This window comes from Artemia sp. Qi Xiang Cuo, chromosome 9 (genome assembly GCF_049724085.1).
Source record: "Artemia sp. Qi Xiang Cuo chromosome 9, ASM4972408v1, whole genome shotgun sequence".
NCBI classification, from domain to species: domain Eukaryota; kingdom Metazoa; phylum Arthropoda; class Branchiopoda; order Anostraca; family Artemiidae; genus Artemia; species Artemia sp. Qi Xiang Cuo.
In genome coordinates this window covers 59087525-59110094 of record NC_142802.1, presented here as the reverse complement: position 1 = coordinate 59110094, position 22570 = coordinate 59087525, and the positions used below count along the sequence as shown (strand labels likewise).

Here is a 22570-nt window from a genome sequence, read left to right as displayed (position 1 = left end):
TAAATTATTGCTAATGCTGGCCAATATTCCATTAATAAATACAGTAATTTGTTTCATTAGGTTGTGTAGATTACAGTTTTCATAGGAGAGACCATCGCCGGCATTTGGAGTTGTATTATCTGTCTTTTTCTTCACTAAAACTTTTAAATCAATAAATGTTGACAACAAATCAATGTAATAGTTTTCATTGAAAAATATTTGATAGTTTGGATTTTCTAAATGGGGTTGATGGGGGTAAAACTGATCATAGTAGCTATATTTGATACTTACATCAATATTTTCAGCATTGAATAGATTCAATGAGGAACTAATTGATGGATATGATTCCTTGTGGGGGAGATAAGTCATCTTAAGAGAAGAAATCCTTCTTTGATCTAACAATCTTTTTCTTTTTCTTCTTCTTCTGTTGCTTATTGGACTTCGTTGTTTTATTCCTCAAAGTCCTTGTTGATGTCCTTTGCTTCCTGCCTGGGTGGAGACTGATGAGTGAATGACGCGCACGCATCCTTTTCGATCCCTCCCCATTTTGTCGAGATTTTAGTTTCTCACCAACGGCTCTTGCTGAAGATCTAATATTTTCCTTAACACTCTCCTTGAAATTCTTGCCCGACCCCCAGTCCTGTAGTGTGGAGGCAGCAAAATTTGATGCAGCAGGTACAAGATATTTTCTGGCAAGGGGTAGTGCAGAACGAAATAGCCTAGCAAACCAGCTACCAAGACCATAACCAGACATTGTAGTACGACCCTTGTAGTAGTCCAATCCATTGTCTATTTGACGTGGACTCAAAGCATCAAAATAGCAGTCAATATGGGGAATGGCAAATGAAATTCTTCTATTCTTCCTTTTAGGTGATTGTGCTCTCGTTAACAATGGGTCGAAAATGACATATAATCACTGATAAACCTTTTGTTATTGCTAGAGGATCATCAAATTTACTTCTTAGTCTTAACTGACAGTTTCAAATACGAAGTGTTTACAGGAACATCCTGACAATGATTTATAGTATATTGATAAAAAAGTTAATGAGTTTTTTTTAGTTCAAAAACACGTAGGAGGGTTACATTTGAATTACCGACTCTCGATGTTTCCACAAAGAAAGCATGGAGAAATATACAAGAGTCCGAGGCGAAACAAAGTTGATAATCAGCAAAAAAAACTTGATCCATCCCGTAAACGGAACAAGCGTTTTTCCCATGGATCATTTTCTTTTTAAACCCAAGAATGTGTCTCAGATTATCATTGACAATAATTGTTTCAGTGTCAACTGGTGAGTTAATGTAAATTCTATCGTATTCCAATGACTAATTAAAACGAAATGTGCCACTCCTGCAATATTAGTTTTTTTTATTGACTCTACGAAACAAATCCCCCGTATTATCATATTCAGTATATGTCGATCTGGCATGTGGACAGTCACTAGGTTTAATTGCTTCAGATCACCCACAGTCAGCATAGCTCAACCAATTCATTGTCAAGTAGAATGGTTTATCATTTAGATCATACTCGAGATTCTTTCTCAAAATGTCATAGGTATTTTTGAGGATACATTCGACAAGGGCCACTTCATATGCACCGTCAAATTTGATGGCGGGGGAGAGTTTTGTCCAAAAACCACTTGTCGTATTCAAGTCATTGTAGAGAAGATCGGAAACGTTGGAGATGAATGTTACATAGAAATCATGGGGCATTGTCAATATCTTCAACACCAATCCAAGAATCAAAATCAGAGTTTTATCCTAGGCACCGTACAAGTAACTGTTTCTTACCCCTGTGAGTACGTGTCTTTAATATCTTTTCAATTTGATAGATTTCAATAGAATTTTTAACTTTTTGAAGTTAATAGTCATAAAAGCCGCCGAGAATCTCTTCATCTTTGTTATCGCGCAGGCGATAAGCTATGGGTTTAGTGTCTAGGATTTTTCCACTTCAAAAAGTTCGGTGGACCACAAGTAATTCCCCTTTTCAAAAACATTAGTTGTTCTATTAATTCGAACAGTATCACCAACATTGAATTTATTTGTCTTCTTGACATTTGATTCATTGGAATATTGTATAAGAAATGTGTCAATTGTATCATGATCTGACTGATGAACTTCCGCTGTTAAACAGTTGACCATTGATTGATGAGTTTTTTGATTATAAATCAAAATGACTTAATCAAGATCTTGAATAAAAGCCGGTGAATTTTTCAAAGCACAATATCTTAAAATTAAAATTAAACTGGTTCTTATCAATCGTTCGGCCAATGCAGACTTTATATGAGTATAACTATGATATACCAGTGTACTATATCTTTTTAGTATTTTTACAACAGGAGGATTAACAGATTCACTACCGTGATCTGTTTGAATTTTTTTATACGAATCCTGTTCGAGAATACCTTCAATGGCCTGAGCAACATCAACACCTCTCTTTGATCGCAATGGAATTGCATATGCATAGCGAATTTAAACACGCATTGCAAGTAGTATGTACTTGTATGGTGTATTGTGACATCGTTAAAATTCATCTAGAGTCAGGAGATATGCTTGAATTGTTTTCAACATTAAAAAGGATTTTGTGTTTCAATATTGATTGGCACAAAGTCTCAGATTTCTATGCAGAGTGTAACACCATTCATTCTGTAAATGGTCTTGTACACTTTTAGCTTGAACACCGGTGACTTTGGAAAGAGTGATGGGGGAACTTAAACTCCCTGCTTCGCCAATATTTTCATAAACACCTTTCAGAACTTCAACCATTTTGAACATAAACACGTTGTGTAACGTCCGCTACCCTTTTGTATACTGGCTCTTGGTGGTTGTGGTGGTAATGGTGACGTTGACTTGATACGTCTTCGCTTTTGTCTAGCTATCAGCGGTGTGCTAGTATTTTCCAAAATTGATTTAAAATCTTCTTCTTCTTCATATATTAATGGTGTCAATGGTGTTGATGATGATGATGATCATGCATGTTCATTTAATTTTTTTAGAATTTGTCTATTGCCAATAAGATTTTTGGGGAAGTTTAATGTATTTAGAAAATTGTATAGATGAGCGTCAAATGATAATAATCCTTTACGATTTGTAACCATATCATAGCTTAAATCAAGTAAATTATAGCTCTTGCCTTGAATTATAACCCATTCCCCATTGCTCTCAACTTGAATATAACCACTTTCCAAGAGATAGACTAGGAGTCGTTTTCATTGTTAACGAAAAGAGTGGGGGCTAAAAATTCAAATATTAAAAACAAAATAATACAAATCCTCCATCTTTAAATGTTTTCCAGCACCAGAAGCAGACTCTTGAGGAGATTACTCTTTTTTGAGGGCAGCAGCAGCAGCAGCAGCAGTGAGCTTTGAGAGATAGGGTCTATGTGTGTCACCTTGAAAACATGTATCGCTAATAAAAATTTGTTTTTTATCACCCAAAGGGTGCTTATTTCCATTGACTGGGCTCATCTTGCTGGCAAAGTTTACGTAGTGCTATGGGATTCGTTCTTTAGGCGCCAATTTATTGGGCTTTGACATACTCTTTCTTAAGGCAACTGTTTTAAATCTCTGCAATTATTGGTATTAAAAGTGTGAAAAAGCTCCCAACCATACACCGAAGTTTTTTCTTTTTGAAATTCTTTCCTTTTGTTTTAGAGGCCAATGTACGTACAATGGAACGATGTTGCTTTGCCTATTGCTTAACTACTTCTGGGAGTTGAAAATTACCCTCGGTCAAATTTAAACAAAGTTCGGATATTAGATTAATGAAATCATTGTCAATACCGTGTTTGAGTATTGCTTTCCTAAGCGGAGGTTTTGAAGTGCTTAGAACTGAAAACAAATGTCTATTTTCATGTAGTTTCTTCAGTGTCATAATAGCGACTAATAGGTCGTTTTAGTATTCATAGGGAGATATACTGTAATTTCATTGTTGAAAAAATCTGTGACTACACGCAGATCTTCGGATGTATTTTGATTAAGATCCAATAGGATATAGCCGTGGGGTTTATTAGTTGCCTAATTGTATGCTGAGAGCAGAAATTTGGGCGCTCCTGGATAGATCTGTTTATTGAGGGTTATTAGCGAGCTTGAATCACGAACAACTCTGTAGATGATATAGTAGGTGCAATTCAAAGCAAGTATTCGCATACATTTGGTCTGATGAAAGAAATTGTGTAGAACCAGATGAACAGAAATCTGTTCATGAGGAGATTTAACAGTGAACAATTATAGCATTTGCAGAGCCCATTGTTCAATAGATTCAGTCAGATCGTCAATGATCAGCTAAAAGTTTGGTTCAATAATGTTGAAAACATCAAGTCCCTGCATGAATTGTATCTGCACCAATCCCATGGCAGCAATTGCTTTTATTTTATCGTATGACTCCTGCCAAATACTATAGCAATAGTAGATTTTTTTCGGCTTTTCCACAAACATTTTATCGCAATTTTTAATTATTTTAGTTAAAGTGTTGTTTTGCCTGACATTGACGGCCCACACAGAAACGATCTGAACGGTGTTTTTAATTGATATATGGTCCTTTCAACAGTTCACCGGGACAAATACCCGTAGACTCTAAGTGTCTTATGACTAAATAATTTCCCTACTACTACTACTACTACTACTACTACTCTGTTCTTCAAGAAGAATAATAAGACTAATAAAGAATCATATTTTTTTTTATTATATACATAAAAAAAAGTAACAATACATTGAAAAAAAAAGCACATTAAACATGAAAAAAATACACATTTTTTTTAAATTTATTTATAATAAAAAAATACAACATTTACATAGGTAGACACTTTTTTTTTGTTTATTTATAGAGGAAAAAAAATACAACATTAAATTAGAGAGCACTTGAAAAAATATCACTTTTTTTTAAATGAAACATTTACAAAAAATCTGCTCTAAGTCAAAAAGATAACTTTGATATTGTGGCGGTGCACCCCCCACGCTGGGGGCGCCCCCCCCCCCGGGCCGCGAGGCCCACCCCCCCCCCCCGCCGCCCCCCCCCCCCCCCAAAGGTTTTTAGGAAATAATTTGCAGGACTTTATTTAAACCGAGACTTTCCCTATGGGCAATACATTCGATCCGGTCTGAAGTTAAATAGTGTCCAAGGGGGAGGGTGGTCACACCATCTTGACAAACATAGACCTTGTCGGAAATGGTAATGGCGGCTATTTTTTCTACATTTACAGTAATGTTCTTGTAATTGTGGGAATGATTTGCCAACAATTTTGCTCTTGGAATTTTATTTTCAACAATATAATTCCTATAAATGTCCGTGTCGAAATTTTTGTCCAGATAGTACATGGGTACTTCTTTGCAAAGTTTCTTGATTTTCTCGTCGTGTGTCTAGATAAAGTACATCTTCGGACCTACAAACATAACACGGGAAATCAAGTCGCGTGTTGTTTCAGATTAAAAAAAAAAAATCTGATTGGGCGCCCGACGTTTTACTAGCTCAGGGTAAAGACCACTCCAATGGGTGTAGTCCATTCGTGAACTGATAATTTCACCATGCGCAAAATCATCAATTGGATTTGATGTTTTTACTTTTAACAGTAGAGAATCCGTGTCACCGTAGCAGACCTCTACTTGCCCCTTTTCAGGCCACTGTACCCTAGCCACATTGTAGTAGAATTCCAACATGAGCTTTTTTGAGATCTCCAAGATAGCACTGTCTGCAGCAATATTTTTATTCAAGACAATGCGTCTTTTGTTCCTATTCAAAAGTACCATGTCCGGGCCAATAATTGTAAAGGAAGTGTAATTGGGAACGGCAATAATTCGAGCACATTGTTCTGTATCGGTCACAACGTCACAACGATTCCTATTGCGAACACTCTCACACATTTTGCCAAAAGCCGAATTCAAAATGAGTTTATAAATTTCTTTTTCGGCCTTCGTCTATGCTTCAGAACGTTAGCCGACAAAAGTGTTAACAAATGTTTCTAGATATTGTTTTTGACTAAAATCAGGTGCTTTGTGAACATTTGTGACATTTAAACAATTTTTTCACACTAATGTTAAAGCAACATAATTTACAACTATGTTTTTTTTCGGCCGAATGTCATCAATCAGTTTGGGTTTTGTAGATACCAAACGTAATCTTCCCACCATGACTTAATGCCAATTGCAAAGACTTAAAGAGTACTAATTCACAGGTCTATTGATACACGGGATAACAAAATCCTTCACTGAATCATGAATCTCGACTGGTATCTCTCTATCAATTTCGAAAAACCATCCAACCGGCCCGGTCTCCTCAACACTGTTAATGTTGGGGAAATGGGGAGCTTGAGAGTCATTGAGCCATCTATAGTCACCGCAAGGTAGTGCATAATGGGACATGGCCGAGGGGTAGAGAGAATTCATATCGAGGAAAACTGCATCCGATTTTGTCCCCGTCTTCTCTCCTGTTGTATCAGTTTCAAAGATACGGTCCCCGTGAAAAACAAACCCCCCCCTCATTGACCTCTCGATGAACAGATGCTGATCAATGTCAGTGATTAGCCCAATTTTTCCCCCACTAATTTTCGGGATAAGGTCCATCACTAGATGATGCGAAGAAAAGTAGTAACCCAACTTAAGATTAAATTCCTTATAGATTTTTTTTAAAATTTTACACATAATCTCTAAGAGAGTTGACATATCACTTTTCAAATACACCTTGCAGTAGTCAAACCCATTTTTACATCCTCGCTCTGCCCAAACGTTTATAGCAAAACTGTATTCCTCGGGGGTGCAACTACGATCGTGAAGACTGTCGTAAAATGATTCAATTGGAGGAATAGATTCCTCGGCGAATCTCGACATGGAACAATAATGGTCATAAGGATAAATGCCCTTGACCGTTAACAAATCATATAAATCATTTGGAAATTGTTGCTTGAGAAGGGGATTGCTGCCGTCATCGTTTTTCTGCACTTGAATTAAGTCACTCAATGATTTAGGGAAAAAACTGTAGGAATATAAAAAGCAAATTTTTTTTGTGTTCTCAACGCCAGCTTCAGCAAATATATACATAAATTCCAAAGAAGGCAACTTTTACGACGATTTAGGTATGATTTTGAACGTAAAGCTGTCTATCACCCATGCATCATCTATTGTTCAATTTCTTTGAAGACGTGCCAATGCTGGTAGCACATACTTTAGATCATAGTTAGAGTTATGTATAAAAACCGGAATAAAAAGTTGTTGTTTAATTTTTAAATTACACAAATTGGGACCCCACCCTCGAAAGTCAATTTGCCCCATTGAATTATGGTCAAAAAGTTGATTATGTGCCTGCACCACATTTTTTGGGACAAGGGGCACCCTACACACACGGAAAATAGTCCCGTCTTCCAGCCCCAGTTGCTCTTTATCCGACAATGTCATTGGATAATTGGTATGACGTAATTGTGAAATTGCCTTGTTTGCCGATTCTATTAAAGAAACCAATAGCTTTTCCATACTGCCCTCCTTGTCCATAGTCAAAAAAAACTTCAAATGGTATTTTACTTTTGCAGTTGTGACGGGCGTGTGTGTAGGAACATGCAACTAGTTTGTGTTCCTTGACTATATTTGGCTTTGATGGGTTCGATACCTCAACCAGTCTTGTTTTACAATCTAAAGACACTTTATCAGATTGCAGAAGAGAATTTTGGAAATTTTTAAATTGTTAAGTGTCTTTATCTTATGCCGGCATTTCTATTCTTTGATTGCCATGAAGTTTGCATGGCCTCATTTGATCTGAGAATGTTTACTCAGATCTAAATGAGGAAAGGCCCCTAGGACAGTAGAAACGTTCTCCTTTCGTCTTGCCTTGAGATAAGAGTCGACTTATCGCCATAACGGGGAAAAAATTACTATAGGAATTTATATCTTTAGGATGTTGGTAAATAACCCATATCAAATTTATATCATTTTCCACTATCAGGGTCCTCGCTCAGTTCAACACCCCTTTTTTAGCCGGTTTTTTTCCCCCATCTACAAATTCAGTGTCTCCCTGAAGAACACCTCCCCCCCCCCTCACAAATTACATTCCTTTCTCACAAATTCTTATTTCTTTAAATTACACCGGATGCATTCCATCAAAACAGAAAAACATTAATTTGTGAAGATTTTTTCCACTCTTGAGAGCAAGTCTGTCAAGATTTTTCATTGATGACTCATTTTTTAATGTTTTTTAAGTCGCTGCTAAAAATGGATATTTAAAGCATTGCAGTGCAGTTTCAATAGTGAAGCCTTGAACTTCTCCCGTAGCCGACAAATCTGGGTGGCATTTTATTCATTTACCTCTCCCTCCCCTTAAAATAAAGTTTTTTTTTAATCTACTGAAATTTAGATCCATACTTTAAATGTATAAACTGTCGTAACCACTTCCCATCTGGATGAATTTTTAAATCGTTGATAGGATTCTATTCAAAAATTTGGAAAAGTTTTATTCACAATCATTTAGACCTGGATAGAAAGTTTGATGGAAGATCTAAAAAGAAAAATAAAAAATGTCAACAGCTGTTCCTTGGAGTTAATAGACTTTTTGATTCATCGACGCTTTAAGCCTCCCCCGACTTCCTCAATTCTGAATCTGAATCTCAATTTTTGCTCAAATTCGGTCGAAATAGCTATGGAGAACTTTTACAGGGTCATTTAAAATAATGCTCGCGTTTTCCTCGGTAAGGCTACAATCTATCCTGCATGATTGCAAATGGCTCAGAGCAGATTCTAACAAATAAAATTCACGCAATTCCGTGGAAGTAGCACTATTTTCATCTCCTGTCCCTGTTTGTTCAGGACTCAATTCACTAATAGTAAAGTTGCCGTTAAAAATGTCCCCGGAAGAATTAGCCCCAGAAATTTGCATAAGACTGTCCATTTCTTCAGCTGTAAATTTAAACGCCAGGAGAATATCAAATAAATTACCATCACTAACATCATCCGGTGAGAGGGGGCAATTACCAATGATACTTTGGAGTCCTGGACAAAGGAAGGCAGAAGTTTCCACAGCTTCCCCCTGAAACTAGAAAATGAATGGATTAAGTTTTTTTTTTGACGAAAGTTTTATCACAATTATAACACACTTTTCTTTTTTTCTTTTTTATCAAACAATTTTTTTTTTAACTAAAAAGTTACCCCCCCCCAACCCCTTCTGGGGCGGCTCCCTTGGGAACCCGAAGCTTCCTTCGAGGTAGGAGGTTCGATGCCCTTTAGAGTTGAGATATAGGACTTCACAACACTGTTCAAATAGAACAGCCTCAAATTCTTTCTCGAATGCATTTTTCAATGAAAATAATTTCTTGAATTGAGTGTGCTTAAAATAATGTTTCTTCATATCACTGTGAAAGACATAATCAGTGATTATTAAAAAAAGACCTTCTTATCGCAAATACACATCCGGTCACATGGAACCCTACTTAAAATTTAAAGCGGATTAAGTGACGATGGGAATAATTTGATAAACATTGGATATACGCGACGGCTTAGTGCAAAATATACAGTTCTTATAGAACGATCTGTGAAATAGCGAATTGTTCGTTTTTCAAATAGTTAGTTTTTGTTTTTAAAAGGAATATTGGAATTATTGCATTAGAATGCGTCTTGGTTAGAAGTTACAATGTAAGGTTTTTTTTATAGAAATGCATCATAAGCCATTTCAGTGTTATAAGCATTCCTTTATATACCGATAATTTGTTTAATTAATTAAAATGAAAGAGGATTATTATTTTATAAAAACATTTTAAGTTTGGCAAGACGTAAGCTGTGCGCCTGAGAAAATTTTGTCCAATTTTTGAAAAAAAAGGAAAAAAAAATATATACACATAAAATTTATGTCTTTACATCAGAAGTCTCTGGCACGGCGTGAAGAGGAGTGTCCCTACTATCTTGATCGGAGAGGCTGACTCAAATTTCTTGCTAGGTTGCATAGAGAGTCCTGGCTGGTCCGATGAACTAGCAAACCTGAGTACTGTTGGCCTTGCAACTTGCATTGATGCAGTATCGATGTTGCTAGCTTGTATAGCGGAGTTCTCCATCCTTGTGGCCCACTGTCTTTTCGGTTTTTGACTGGACTGCATTGGGACTGACACTGACCGGGCGGCCTCGTCATCTCGCGCTTTCTTTGATGGAGGAGGGGTACATTTTTCTCACTTTGCGGTAGCCATAGCTCTCTTTTCAGCTGGAGGGGCAGCAAATTCTTCATAATTTGTCTTAAAAAGAAGAGAAAAAATTAGTATCAAAATAATTTCCCCCCCTTTTTTTTACAGAAAGAAAGTTAGTCTGCCCCAAGAACCCCCCTCTAACCACACGGAATCGAGGAACAGAGTCTCTCTCAAACTCCGTAAAGCTCTTTTAAAAGATACAAAAGTTACTTATTTAACACAAAAATTTCGTTTTTAACGGATACCAAGTAAAAAAAAACTGTGCTAGAATCGATTCATTGCCCTCTTTCCAGTAATATATTTTATAAAAGCTTCTCGTACATACGAATATCATGGTAATAAACCCCCAAAATTTGAAATAAAAAAAAAATGACAAAATTTAATTAGCTAGCTAAATTCTTACTTATTAAGAATATTAACGGAGGGCATTGAGCCTTCAATTCTATATTATCAAAACAAAAAAATTTGATAATGATATATTTTTTTTATATGCATAGCTTTTAAAACTTATATACCTACATTACGAAATAGTTAAAATCATAGAAAAAGGAAGAAAAATACTCCTGGACATAGCCTAAACTAAAAAATTATTAAGTATATAAAGGGTTCGCCCTCTAGCCTATATCTCACCCTATACTTAGCTAGCTCAAATCTTACTTATTCAAAATATTAACAGGGGAGCATAGGATCTTCAATTCCATAGTAATGAAACAAAAAAAAGTCGTCAATTATATGCAAAGCTTTTAAAAGTTATATACCTAAATTACGAAATATTTAAAATCACGGAAAAAAAGGAAGACCAACCTTTGGGATTTGAACGAAATTCAAACTTTAGTGTAAAGAGCAAGATATTGAGGAGGGAGGCAGCCTTTCATATCTGCCGAAACTAATATGCAAATTCTATTTTAATTTTTCATATACAATGATAAAATCAAAGTGAACATGCCTCTCTTTTTTGAATATTTACTAAAATTGAAATACATGGATCATTTAATATTTAATGACGAATGAAGTTTTTTAAAAGAGGTAAATACATAGTGTAAGGAAAGAATTTCTTCCTTAACTTAATGACGAGACAATTTCTTTTTATTATAATAATGAGAAAATTTTACTCACCAGAAATTGCTTAGAATTATCCATTTTCTATGTAAATGTTCACAAAAAATGTCAGTAGTGTTAAGTTGAATGAACTATTCAAAACTGTTGAAGAACCTAATTTGAAACCTGAATATATACAAAAAATAATTGCATAACAGCGAAACAAGACATGCTGGTTTTGGTTTATCACTAAAAAAAGACATGTATATACCTTGAACTAGAAATTGCGTAAATCTCTTGGAAAGGTGTAATGACCTGTAGAATAGAATACCTACCAGAAAAACCTGTTTGGTACAGGGGCCCCAGCAAATTCAATAGATGGTTACTACTGATATTGACGCTTTCTTATACGATCATATTAGCGGATTAATGTGTTCGCAGAGAGAAACTTATTGTTCAAACTCTTAATAATTTGATTGTTTTTGATTTGCCAAAAGTTAAGAGATATGCACATAGATATGGCCATGAACGCCATTTTATAGTCACAAGACCAAAAGTACCTTCAGTGAGCTTTAACTTCATTTATTTTTTCTTGCTAGCAAGACTATGCCGTTCTGACGTAAAAACAAGAAAATTGACGTTATCAAGTAAAAAGGTGAACAAATAAGACGCATATTTCTATCGCTCACTTTTGGAGCATTCACATTTCTTTTTATTGAAGACTGAAATTCATATGAATAGGATTTTAACCCTCATTTAAAGATATCGTGAGGCAAATTTATATTTAAAAATAACTGTAGCAAGGAAAGAGCACCGGATTTGTCTCCCTTTTCTAACTGCAAATCACTTAGTAACAATGCCATAAATTGAAAACTAAATGTCATTAATGTTTTCAGTTAAAAAAAACACACACAGACTAAAACGAGAAGACCATCTGTTAAAACGCACAAACACAAAAATTAAATCTCGAAACAAAAATGGTATAAAATGTGGCAAAATATAAAAGGTTAAAAAAAATATAAAGATATTAAAGATTAACATGAGTTTTAGAAATGCATTTTATATAGGGTCAAAGAAAGTGCCACATTGTGGTGGAAAAAAAATAAAAAGAGATCTACAACTATTAATTACACTTTAACATCATAGGCAGCGCAATTGCGCTGCCTAAGTAAAGAACGATGTTGGCACAATGTATTATTTTTTTCTCTTCCATACCAGGGCACTTTGTATCGAAGGAGTTGTCGTAAAAACTTGGAAAACGGCTCATTCGATTGGCAATTGGAATGGCCAGTGTCCTTTTTAATAGTCTAAAGTGATTGGAAGGCAACTAACACCCCTTCCACGCCCACCATTTCTTCAAACATATCCAACCAAATTTTTTAGATGGCCGTTTTGTTCAGCGCAGTTGATTTTCAGATAGAAATTAAGTTTTTGAGGAGGATACTCCCCCACAGCCCTCAGGGCAAGGGTTGTAAGTTATGCCCTGGGGGCATTTAAGAAGGATGTCGGCATAACGCATTATTTATTATTTTTTTCCTTTACACCAGGGCACTTTGTATCGAAGAAATTTTCGTAGAAACTTCGAAAAGGGCTCATTCAATTGGAAATTGGAGTGGCTTGTACCCTTTTTAATAGTCGAAAGTGATCGGAATACAACTAACACATCTTCCACGGCCACCATTTCCCGAAATACGTCCAATCAAAACTTTGAGATAGCCATTTTGTTCAGCGTAGTTGATTTCCATATAGAAATTATGTTTTTGAGGAGGTCCCCAACAGCCCTCAGGGCAACGGTTATAAGATATGCCCTGGGGGCATATAGTGTTTTTATAAAAGCGCTGTCGGAGAAACTTCTAAAAAGACTCATTCGATTGGAAATTCAAAGGGCTAGTGCCCTTTTTAATAGTTGAAAGTGATTGGAGGGCAACTAACCCCCCTCTCGCGCCCAGCTTTTCCCCAAACACATCCAATAAAAATTTTAATATATCCATTTTGTTCAACGTAGTTGAAAGTTCTGGAAACTAGGTCTTTGAGGATAACAACCCCCCCCCCCCCCACAGCCCTCAGGGTAAGGGTTGTAAGTTGTGCCCTGGGGCTATATAAGGTTTTTATAGAAAGCGTTGTTGTAGAAACTTTAAAAAGGGCTAATTCAATTGGAAATTGAAAGGGCTTGTGCCCTTTTTGATAGTATAAAGTGATTGGAAGGCAACTAATACCTCTTCCAAGCCCACCATTTCCCCAAAAATATCCAATCAAAAATCTTAGATAGCCATTTTGTTCCACGCAGTTAAAAGTTCAGGAAATTATACCTTTGAGCAGGACACTCCCCCCACTGTCTTCAGGGCAAGGGTTATTAGTTATGGCCTGAGGGCATATAAGGTTTTTATTGAAATCTTTGTCGGAGAAACTTGATAAAGGGCTCATTCGATTGAAAATTCAAAGGGCTAGAGCCCTTTTTAATAGTCGAAAGTGATTTGAGGGCAACTAACCCCCCTCTCACGCCCAGCTTTTCCCCAAACACATCCAATCAAATTTTTAAATTAAATTTTTAGATAGACATTTTATTCAACTTAGTTGAAAAGTTTGGAAATTAGTTCCTTAAGGATGACAACCCCTCCCCCTTCCCCCCCCCCACCGCCCTTAGGGCAAGGGTTGCAAGTTATGCCCTAGGGGCATATAAGGTTTTTATAGAAAGCGATGTTCTAGAAACTTCAAAAAGGGCTCATTCATTTGGAAATTGAAAGGGCTAGTCGCCTTTTAATAGTTGAAAGTGATTGAAGGGCAACCAACCCCCCTCTCACGACCACCATTTCCCCAAACCCATCCAATCAAAATTCTGAGATATCCATTTTGTTCAACGTAGTTGAAAGTTCTGGAAAACAGGTCTTTTATGATGATAACCCACTCAGAGCCCTCAATGCAAGGGTTGTAAGTTATGCCCTGGGGGCATATAAGGTTTTTATAGAAAGCTTTGTCGTAGAAACTTCAAAAAGGGCTCATTCGATGGGAAATTCAAAGGGCTGGCCCTTTTTGATAGTCAAAAGTGATTGAAGGGCAACTCACCCCCGTCTCACGCCCACCTTTTCCCCAAACACATTCAATCACAATTTTTATATAGCCATTTTGTTCAACGTAGTTGAAAATTCTGGAAATTAGGTCTTTCAGCATGACAACCCCCCCCCCTTAGCCCTCAGGGCAAGGGTTGTAAGTTATGCCTTGGGGGCATATAAGATTTATATAGAAAGTTGTATTAGAAATTTCAATAAGGGCTCAAATTATTAAAAATTGAAAGGGCTAGTGCCCTTTCTAATAGTCGAAAGTGAATGGAGAGTAATTAATCCCCCTTTCACGCCCACCACTTCCCCAGACACATTCAATCAAAGTTTAGAGATTGCTATTTTGTTCAATGTTGTTGAAAGTTCTGGAAATTCTGTATTTGACGATGAAAAACTCCCCAGAGCCCCCAGGTCAAAGGTTGTAAGTTTTGCCCTGGGTAGGGGGGTATATAAGGTTTTTATAAAATAGCTTTATCTTAAAAACTTAAAAAGGGGATTATTCAATTGGAAATTGAAAGGGCTAGTGCTCTTTTTAATAGTCGAAAGTGAATGGAGAGTAACTAACCCCCCTCTCACACCCACCATTCCCCCAAACAAATCCAATCTAAATTTTGAATTAGCCATTTTGCTCAACGGAGTTGAAAGTTCTGTAAATTTGGTCTTTGAGGATGACCCCCCCTCCCAACTCCATCCATCAGGGCAAGGGTTGTAAGTTATGCCCTGGGGGCATATAAAGTTTTTATAGAAAGCGTTGTCGTAGAAAATTCAAAAGGGCTCATTTGATTGGAAATTGAAAGGGCAAGTGCCTTTTTAATGGTTGAAAGTGATTAGAGAGCAACTAACGTTCCTCTCACTCCCACCATTTCCCCAAACACATCCAATCAAAATTTTGAGATAGCCATTTTGTTTAACGTTGTTGAAAGTTCTGGAAATTGGGTCTTTGAGGATGACAACCCCTCACAGCCCTTAGGGTAAGGGTTGTAATTTATGCCTTGTTGGTATATAAGGTTTTTATAGAAAGCGTTGTCATAGAAACTCAAAAAGTGCTCATTCGATTGGGAAATGAAAGGCCTAGTGTCCTTCTTAATAGTCGAAAGTGACTGGAAGGCTTCATATTTTTATAGTAAAGATCGATGTGGGTACAATGTATTATTTTTTTTTTTTTTTTTTTTTTTTAGACCAGGGCACTTTTTATCAAAGGATTTTTCGTAGGAACTTATAAAAGGGCTAATTAGATTGAAAATATAAAAGGCTGATGCCCTTTTAAATAGTCGAAAGTGATTGGAGGGCAACTAATCCCACTTTCACGCCCACCCTCCCATTTGCCCATTATGTTTAAAAACTAAATGTTGCCTTAAGATTAAATCAAAATGAACTGTGTTAATGCTAATTCTCAGTAAGGCATCTCAGTAGTATCCCAGGAACGACTGAGGATATTATGTTCATATTTTCGGGGCTACTTCTGCTCTTAAAATTAAACCACATCAAAATAGCGTAAGTGTATCCAAGCTATCAAAGAAAGTAAACAGATTTTTTTGTGAATGGTATCAAGTTTTCCATTTCAAGTCAACTAGAGGAGGTATGAAACTACATTAAACACTGCTATTTGTGTCCAGATTTTTACAAGCGTGTATGTTGTTAAAAAATTTTCTCCAGCATAAAATTAGCAGGCCAAAATATAAAGTCTTAAAAAACAAAAACATTTAAAGTATTATTTTCTTTTTCCCTGAAAAGACTATGTCAATATAAAACGAACAGAAATTAATTTTAAAAAAACTTTTCGCGCAAAATAAGTTTTTCAAAGAAAAGTAAAGAACTTCGTTAAACCAAAAATGAGCATAAATAAAATCAAATAATCTACCAAGCGTGAAACTACCACAAATCAGCATTGATAAATAAATGAAACCCAAAACGAACAGAAATCAAAGGCAGCGCAGACGCGCTGCCTAAGTAAAGAACAATGTTGGCACAATGTATTATTTTTTTTTCTTCCATACCAGGGCACTTCGTATCGAAGGAGTTGTCGTAGAAACTTGGAAAAGGGCTCATTCAATTGGAAATTGGAATTGCCAGTGCCCTTTTCAATAGTCGAAAGTGACTGGAAGGAAGCTAACACCCCTTCCACGCCAACCATTTCCCCGAACACATCCAATCAAAATTTTGAGATAGCCATTTAATTCAGCGTAGTTAATTTCCAGATAGTAATTATGTTTTTGAGGAGGTACCCCACAGCCCTCAGGGCAAGGGTTGTAAGTTATGCCCTAGGGGCATATAAGGCTTTTACAGAAAGTGTTGTCGTAGAAACTTCAAAATAGGCTCATTCAATTGGAAATTCAAAGGTCTAGATCCCTTTTCAGTAGTCAAATGTGATTGGAGGGCAACTAACCCCCCTCTCACGCCCACCTTTCCCCCAAACACATCCAATCAAATTTTCATCCAGTCAAAAGTTCTGGAAATTAGGTCTTAGAGGATGGCAACCCCCCCCCCACAGCCCACAGGGGATAGGTTGTAAGTCATGCCTTGGGGGCATATAAGGTTTTTATAGAAAGTAAAAACAAAATACAAATGAATGTGCATTGTCAGTTTAATATACATTTACTGATATTTAGTAATCAAAATGATAATATTATTTGATTTATTAAAGTTATAAAAGTTAAAATTGTTATATTTTTTCTGTAAAGTGCAAATTATGTTCTGGACTTGGGAAGGCATAGGGGTTGTGAGCCCAACTCATGCTAATTTCAGCTCATTTTGAGTTTGACTCCATTATTTATTGTAATTTCTGTTCGTTTTGGGGTTCATTTATTTATCGATGCTGATTTGTTGTAGTTTAACGCTTGGTAGATTATTTGATTTTATTTTTGCTCATTTTTGGTTTAATAGAGTTTTTTACTTTTCTTTGAAAAACTTATTTTGTGGAAAAGTTCTTTAATTAATTACAAACCAAAGACAATATTAGACCTCTATTATGCCTGTTTGTTTTTCATTGGATACGAGTGAATAAGGAAATTTGTTGTCTTTCTTATTGGGGGGGGGGATCATCTCCTAATCAGGATGTAAGATAGACCAATAATTTCTATGAGTCTCCACTCATAGAAATTATTGGTCTATCTTTTATATTGGTCTAAGAAGAAGAATATTTCGATTTTACACTGTTGTAAAAGGTGAATTGTCTAGTATAATTGATGTTGATGTTGTGCATACAGTACAAAAGCACATTCAGTTTTGGAACTTAATCCTTACCGCACTGAATCCTATATAGGAAGCCAAAGTTTTGCAGATCTTTAAGCGTTCATCACAATTGTTTCTACTTTTTCGAACTGCCTATATGGGACTCGGTACGGCCCTTTGTTCCTTAGCAACAAAAGACTATTTGCATCCTATTCGTCACATCGGTACATTTCATGAGAGCGAAATTACCTTATCCTGCTTATTTGTTTTTAAGACAAGTAATGACACATGAAAAAAATAAACTGATACAGTTTTATTAACCGGATGTTGGAGCGTTTGACAAGGAATGGTCAAGTTCTCTAATCGTGTTTTTGTTGGAATGAGTTTTTTAGCAGCAATTGTGCCCTCATGTCGAGATTTGACCATATATTAGACTTAGGCAAATTGTATCAGAAAAAAGAAGAAATTTTTTTTTTGTAATTTACTTGCCTACCTTGTATCCTCCGAGGTTGGTAACGGTGCACTGGAATATTGCTTCCCTTCCAACTGGGACTGTCAGGTTTTGTACTTCACCGGAAAAATCAGGCTCCGACATGACCTTTCCTGTAACAGATGTAGTTAAAAAATGCCCACTTTTTGAATTTCTTCTATTATATTTATTTTTTCAACTAAATTTAGATTCTTCTAAATACAAACTAAACGGCATATTCGTTCTAGCATATTTTTAAATCCAAAATCAGTGGTTGCATCTGCAGATTATTCAAAGAGCAATGTAAATTCAACTATGGATTGTAATTTATAGTTTTATTTTTATTTAATTCCTAAAAAGACACTTTTCCTGTGAATATCTACTGGAATTTTAGTTTCTTTCTCCAGTAAAAGTGAAAATAACTAAGATAAGCACGTTGGCTGTAAATCGGAAAAATTACAGTTGTGTTGCATTACTAAACCTTAAGAAAATGAATTTTAATTGAAACTTAGTCCTTTTTAACTTGTATATCCTAGGCTGTTTCTAGCCTTCGCCTTTCATCTTTCCTATTATCCATGTTTTTTTTTTTGCAATGTTTTTCCTCTGACTTTTACAGTCTTTCACAGAAAGTTACCAATGAAATTTATTTTAGAGCTTCTCCTTCCTTTTCTTTGTTTTAATTTTTTATCATTTTGCCATTTTGGAACATCAGAGTCTTCTTACAATCTTTGTCTATGTATGATTTCAATCTCACTTTGATTATTCGTTTTTCCATCTTCGTACTTTCTATCTCTGCAGTTCAATCTCTCTTCTGTTATCCCATCAGTTTATATTTTTCTTCATACTCTTCGTTATTAAGGATTTACTTGATATTAAATAGAAAAAAAAACAAGTTTTTTCAACTGAAAATAAGCAGCAACATTAAAACTTAAAACAAACAACAACTATTTTGTATATGAGGGGGGTTCGACCCCTAGACAATACCTCGCTCTTTATGCTAAAGATCAAACTGTGTTCCAATTCTTTAAGAATGACACCTGAATAACGAAGGTCGTTTAATTAGAATATATTGCTCTTTTAAATGTACTAAAAGAGACTTTAGCGTAAAGAGCAAGGTATTGAAGAGGGGGCAAACCCCCTCATATACGTAATAGTTCTTGCTCATTTTAAGTTTTAATGTAGCTCCTTACTCTCAGTTGAAAAGACTTGTTTTTATTTAATTTCTCTTTTTTTTAATGCTGGGAAATCCAGCAGCCCCTTCATAGAAAATTCCGTATCTTCATGAAAAATTCCTCCATGGAAAAATTCTCCCGCGTATCCCCGTCCCCCAGACTCCTCTCACCAGAAAAAGTTCCTCTTGAAAACGTCTTTCAATTTTCTAGTAACCAATATTATATGTAAACAATGGGCAAACATTATAACTTGCACCCCTTCCCCTGGGGACTGTGGGGGATTAATTCATCCTCAAAGACAGGTATTAGATTTTTCGACTATGCTGAACAATTTGGGTATCTCAAAATTTTGATTTGGTGACTTTGGAAAAAAATGAGCGTGGTAGGGGGCCTAGTTGCCCTCCAATTTTTTTGGTCACTTAAAAGGGCACTAGCACTTTTAATTTCCGTTTGAATGAGCCCTCTTGCAATGTTATAGGACCACTGGGTCAATACAATTACCCCTGGAAAAAAAAAAAAATAAACACGCATCCGTGATATTTTTTTCTGGCAAAAAAAAAAAAAACTCCACATTTTTTATACATAGGAGCTTGCAAACTCTACAGTATGGTTCTCTGATACTCTGAATCTAATGGTGTGATTTTCATTAAGATTCTTTGAATTTTATGGGGGTGTCCCCCCCCGGCTTGTAAGGTTTTCTGGGGCTTGTAGCTTTTGATGGGTATAACTAAACTTGATGATACTGATATATTTTAAATCAGCATAAAAATTTTATTCTTTCGATGTATCTATTGGTATCAAAATCGGTTTTTTATAGTTTTGTTTACTATTCAGCCGGGTTGCTCCTTACTTACAGTTCTTTACCACAAACTGTTTGACTAGCAGTAGAGCATACGATACGCATAAAAACGAAAGAACACCTACTCTCTTGTGAGGATCGAAAGCCTACTGGCTATATATGTGTACGGGGAAATGCTCGCTTCAAACACCCACACATTAACTTAGCGCGATTGTTTTCTGAGCTAAAGATTACTGCAAAATTTCTTAAATAAATACAACCTTATTAATCTTTAGACTAGGGATAGTATATCTCCATTTAGGGCTGGTAATTACATACCAGCCCTACAATATTTTTATTGATAATAATCTGTCTTCAAAGCAACCAATTCAGTACGATGTACCCTGAAGTTCAGTCCTTAAACCTCTACTTTCCTTAATATTGTGAATGATTTGAGAATTTGGCTTAGTCATATTCAAGTAGACTTTGGGGATTTAGGTGCAGGAAGTAAAAAAAAAACTAGTATTTACCAATATTCCCTGTGTTATCGTTGTTTGCTGACGCCCCTTCCCTAATTTTTATATCCAAAATTTAACGAGCGCTGACAGAGCTTGCATCGCGTTTTTCGCGTCTTTGATCGCGTCATGAGACGCGATGACGCGTCTCAAAATCGTCTCAGCTTTGGCTGAGACAATTAAAAGTCTACACCAAGTCTCGTGTTGGACAAAACATTAACATTTAGTAATCATGTTGAATCAAAGCTTGCATCTTGCGGTTTCCACCACGGTCAGTTCCTAAAGCGCTGCAATTGCCCAAATTTACGTGCTACACTGTGATTTTTGCTACACAGTCGAAAAAATTTTACGCGTACCGCGGCTTGCGTCGCGAAACGCGTATGCTCCATTTATGTGTATTTAGATTAGTTTTTAGGTCAATTGGTAGGGTGTTTTTAATGTAAAGGAATAAAAATGTATTCTGAGCTGATCAGAGTGCTGAATGGGAGAATGCATATGTACAGACATATACCGTGTTTAAATGTATTTAGATTATTGTCATACATAAAACATCTTCTGACATATATTTTGATTTGAGACAATTCGTGTAATTGCATTTTATATGTCTATAATTTCAGTTTGGTCATATAACAGAAAAAGTGCTACATTCAGTGTAGCATGTGCTACACATGATAAAACAGTGCTAAAATAGCATTTTCGTGCTACAGGTGGCAGCCCTGTGCTGAATAAGTATCCAAAATTGTGTATCGAAATGTATCTATACTTTAAAAAATGGAAACATTTTTTCGCCCTATTTTTATGCTTCCTTTACTTAATTTATTTATTATCCATCCTATTATTTTGTATTGCGTTCCTGTGTGGATTGGAAAATTTCACACACACTTAAATTCCCAATTGTTAAATTCCCAATACCCAATTGTTTTTCAGGTGTATTTCCTGCTACTCTGCTTCACACATGCATGATGCTCGCCAAAGGTGTCCCTCAAAATGCCCAGTTGTTACCCCTCGCTCCTTGGGCTATCATAACCGGATAAAAATTCTCTTTTATTGGGGATTAAAGGCTGGAATAATTTGAGTGATGAAAAAAAAATTGCATTAATTTGGCTCATTTAAAGAAAAATATGAGATATACATGTATATTATACTAAAATCATGATCTTTATTTTTTTCTACTGGGCTTCCGCGAGACCATTTCTTTTTTTTTGTGCTTAAGACTTAGGCTGCAGTAAAGAGCCATCTATCTCTCATCCTATCTCCTTTCTCTCTCTCTCTCTCTCTTCTCTCTCTCTCTCTCTCTCTCTCTCTCTCTCTCTCTCTCTCTCGCTCTCTCTCTCTCTCTCTCTCTCTCTCTCTCTCTCTCTCTCTCTCTCTCTCTCTCTCTCTCTCTCTCTCTCTCTCTCTCTCTCTCTCTCTCTCTCTCTCTCTCTCTCTCTCTCTCTCTCTCTCTCTCTCTCTCTCTCTCTCTCTCTCTCTCTCTCTCTCTCTCTCTCTCTCTCTCTCTCTCTCTCTCTCTCTCTCTCTCTCTCTCTCTCTCTCTCTCTCTCTCTCTCTCTCTCTCTCTCTCTCTCTCTCTCTCTCTCTCTCTCTCTCTCTCTCTCTCTCTCTCTCTCTCTCTCTCTCTCTCTCTCTCTCTCTCTCTCTCTCTCTCTCTCTCTCTCTCTCTCTCTCTCTTTCTCTCTCTCTCACTCTATTTCTCCCCATACTGCACTCCCTCCCTCTCACTTTTTCTCACACACTCTCACACACTATCACAATATCACTCTCTCTCTCACTCTCAAACACTCTCTTATATGTTTTTTCTTTTTTCTTGTCTTTTTTTGAAGTTTTGTTAATTTATCGTTTCCCACTCCGTGGACAAGTTCTGCTTCTTGAGTGGATTATTTTATTTATGTTGTATGTCTGATTTCTATGAAAGATTTTACAACACTGCAGACTTGATTAACATACATTAACATGGTCAAAACCAGAATGTGTAAAAAGCTGTATACGAGCTCTAAAAAGCCAATATATACGAGGAAAACATTGAACTTCGTATTTGTGCGACTAAGCAGCATCTTTTATTTTATTTCAATTAATTCAGCTGTTTAAGCAAAACTTTCTTAATTTTAATCCTTATTTAGTTAGACTTCATAATATTTTTCAAGCCTGGTTTGTATAAATTAATGTTACTAATATGTTATTGAATACACAGAGTCAAGTTTATATAGATTCATTTAGTTTCATGAAACTAAAATAAACTAAAATAATA

General features: G+C 36.1%; 1 protein-coding gene and 1 long non-coding RNA gene across 4 annotated transcripts in view; one reads left to right on the top strand and one right to left on the bottom strand.

The window, feature by feature from the left end:
- Positions 1-22570, top strand: part of LOC148948882 (uncharacterized) — a 325997-nt gene that overhangs the window by 14330 nt on the left and 289097 nt on the right. The gene's annotated exons all lie outside the window — the stretch shown is intronic.
- Positions 1-22570, bottom strand: part of LOC148948884 (lachesin-like) — a 149332-nt gene that overhangs the window by 78755 nt on the left and 48007 nt on the right. For all 3 annotated transcript variants that reach the window (XM_089094782.1, XM_089094783.1, XM_089094784.1), the window contains exon 3: positions 17882-17991. In XM_089094782.1, the coding sequence (XP_088950908.1) occupies positions 17882-17991 (110 nt within the window). The remainder of the gene's footprint in view (positions 1-17881; positions 17992-22570) is intronic.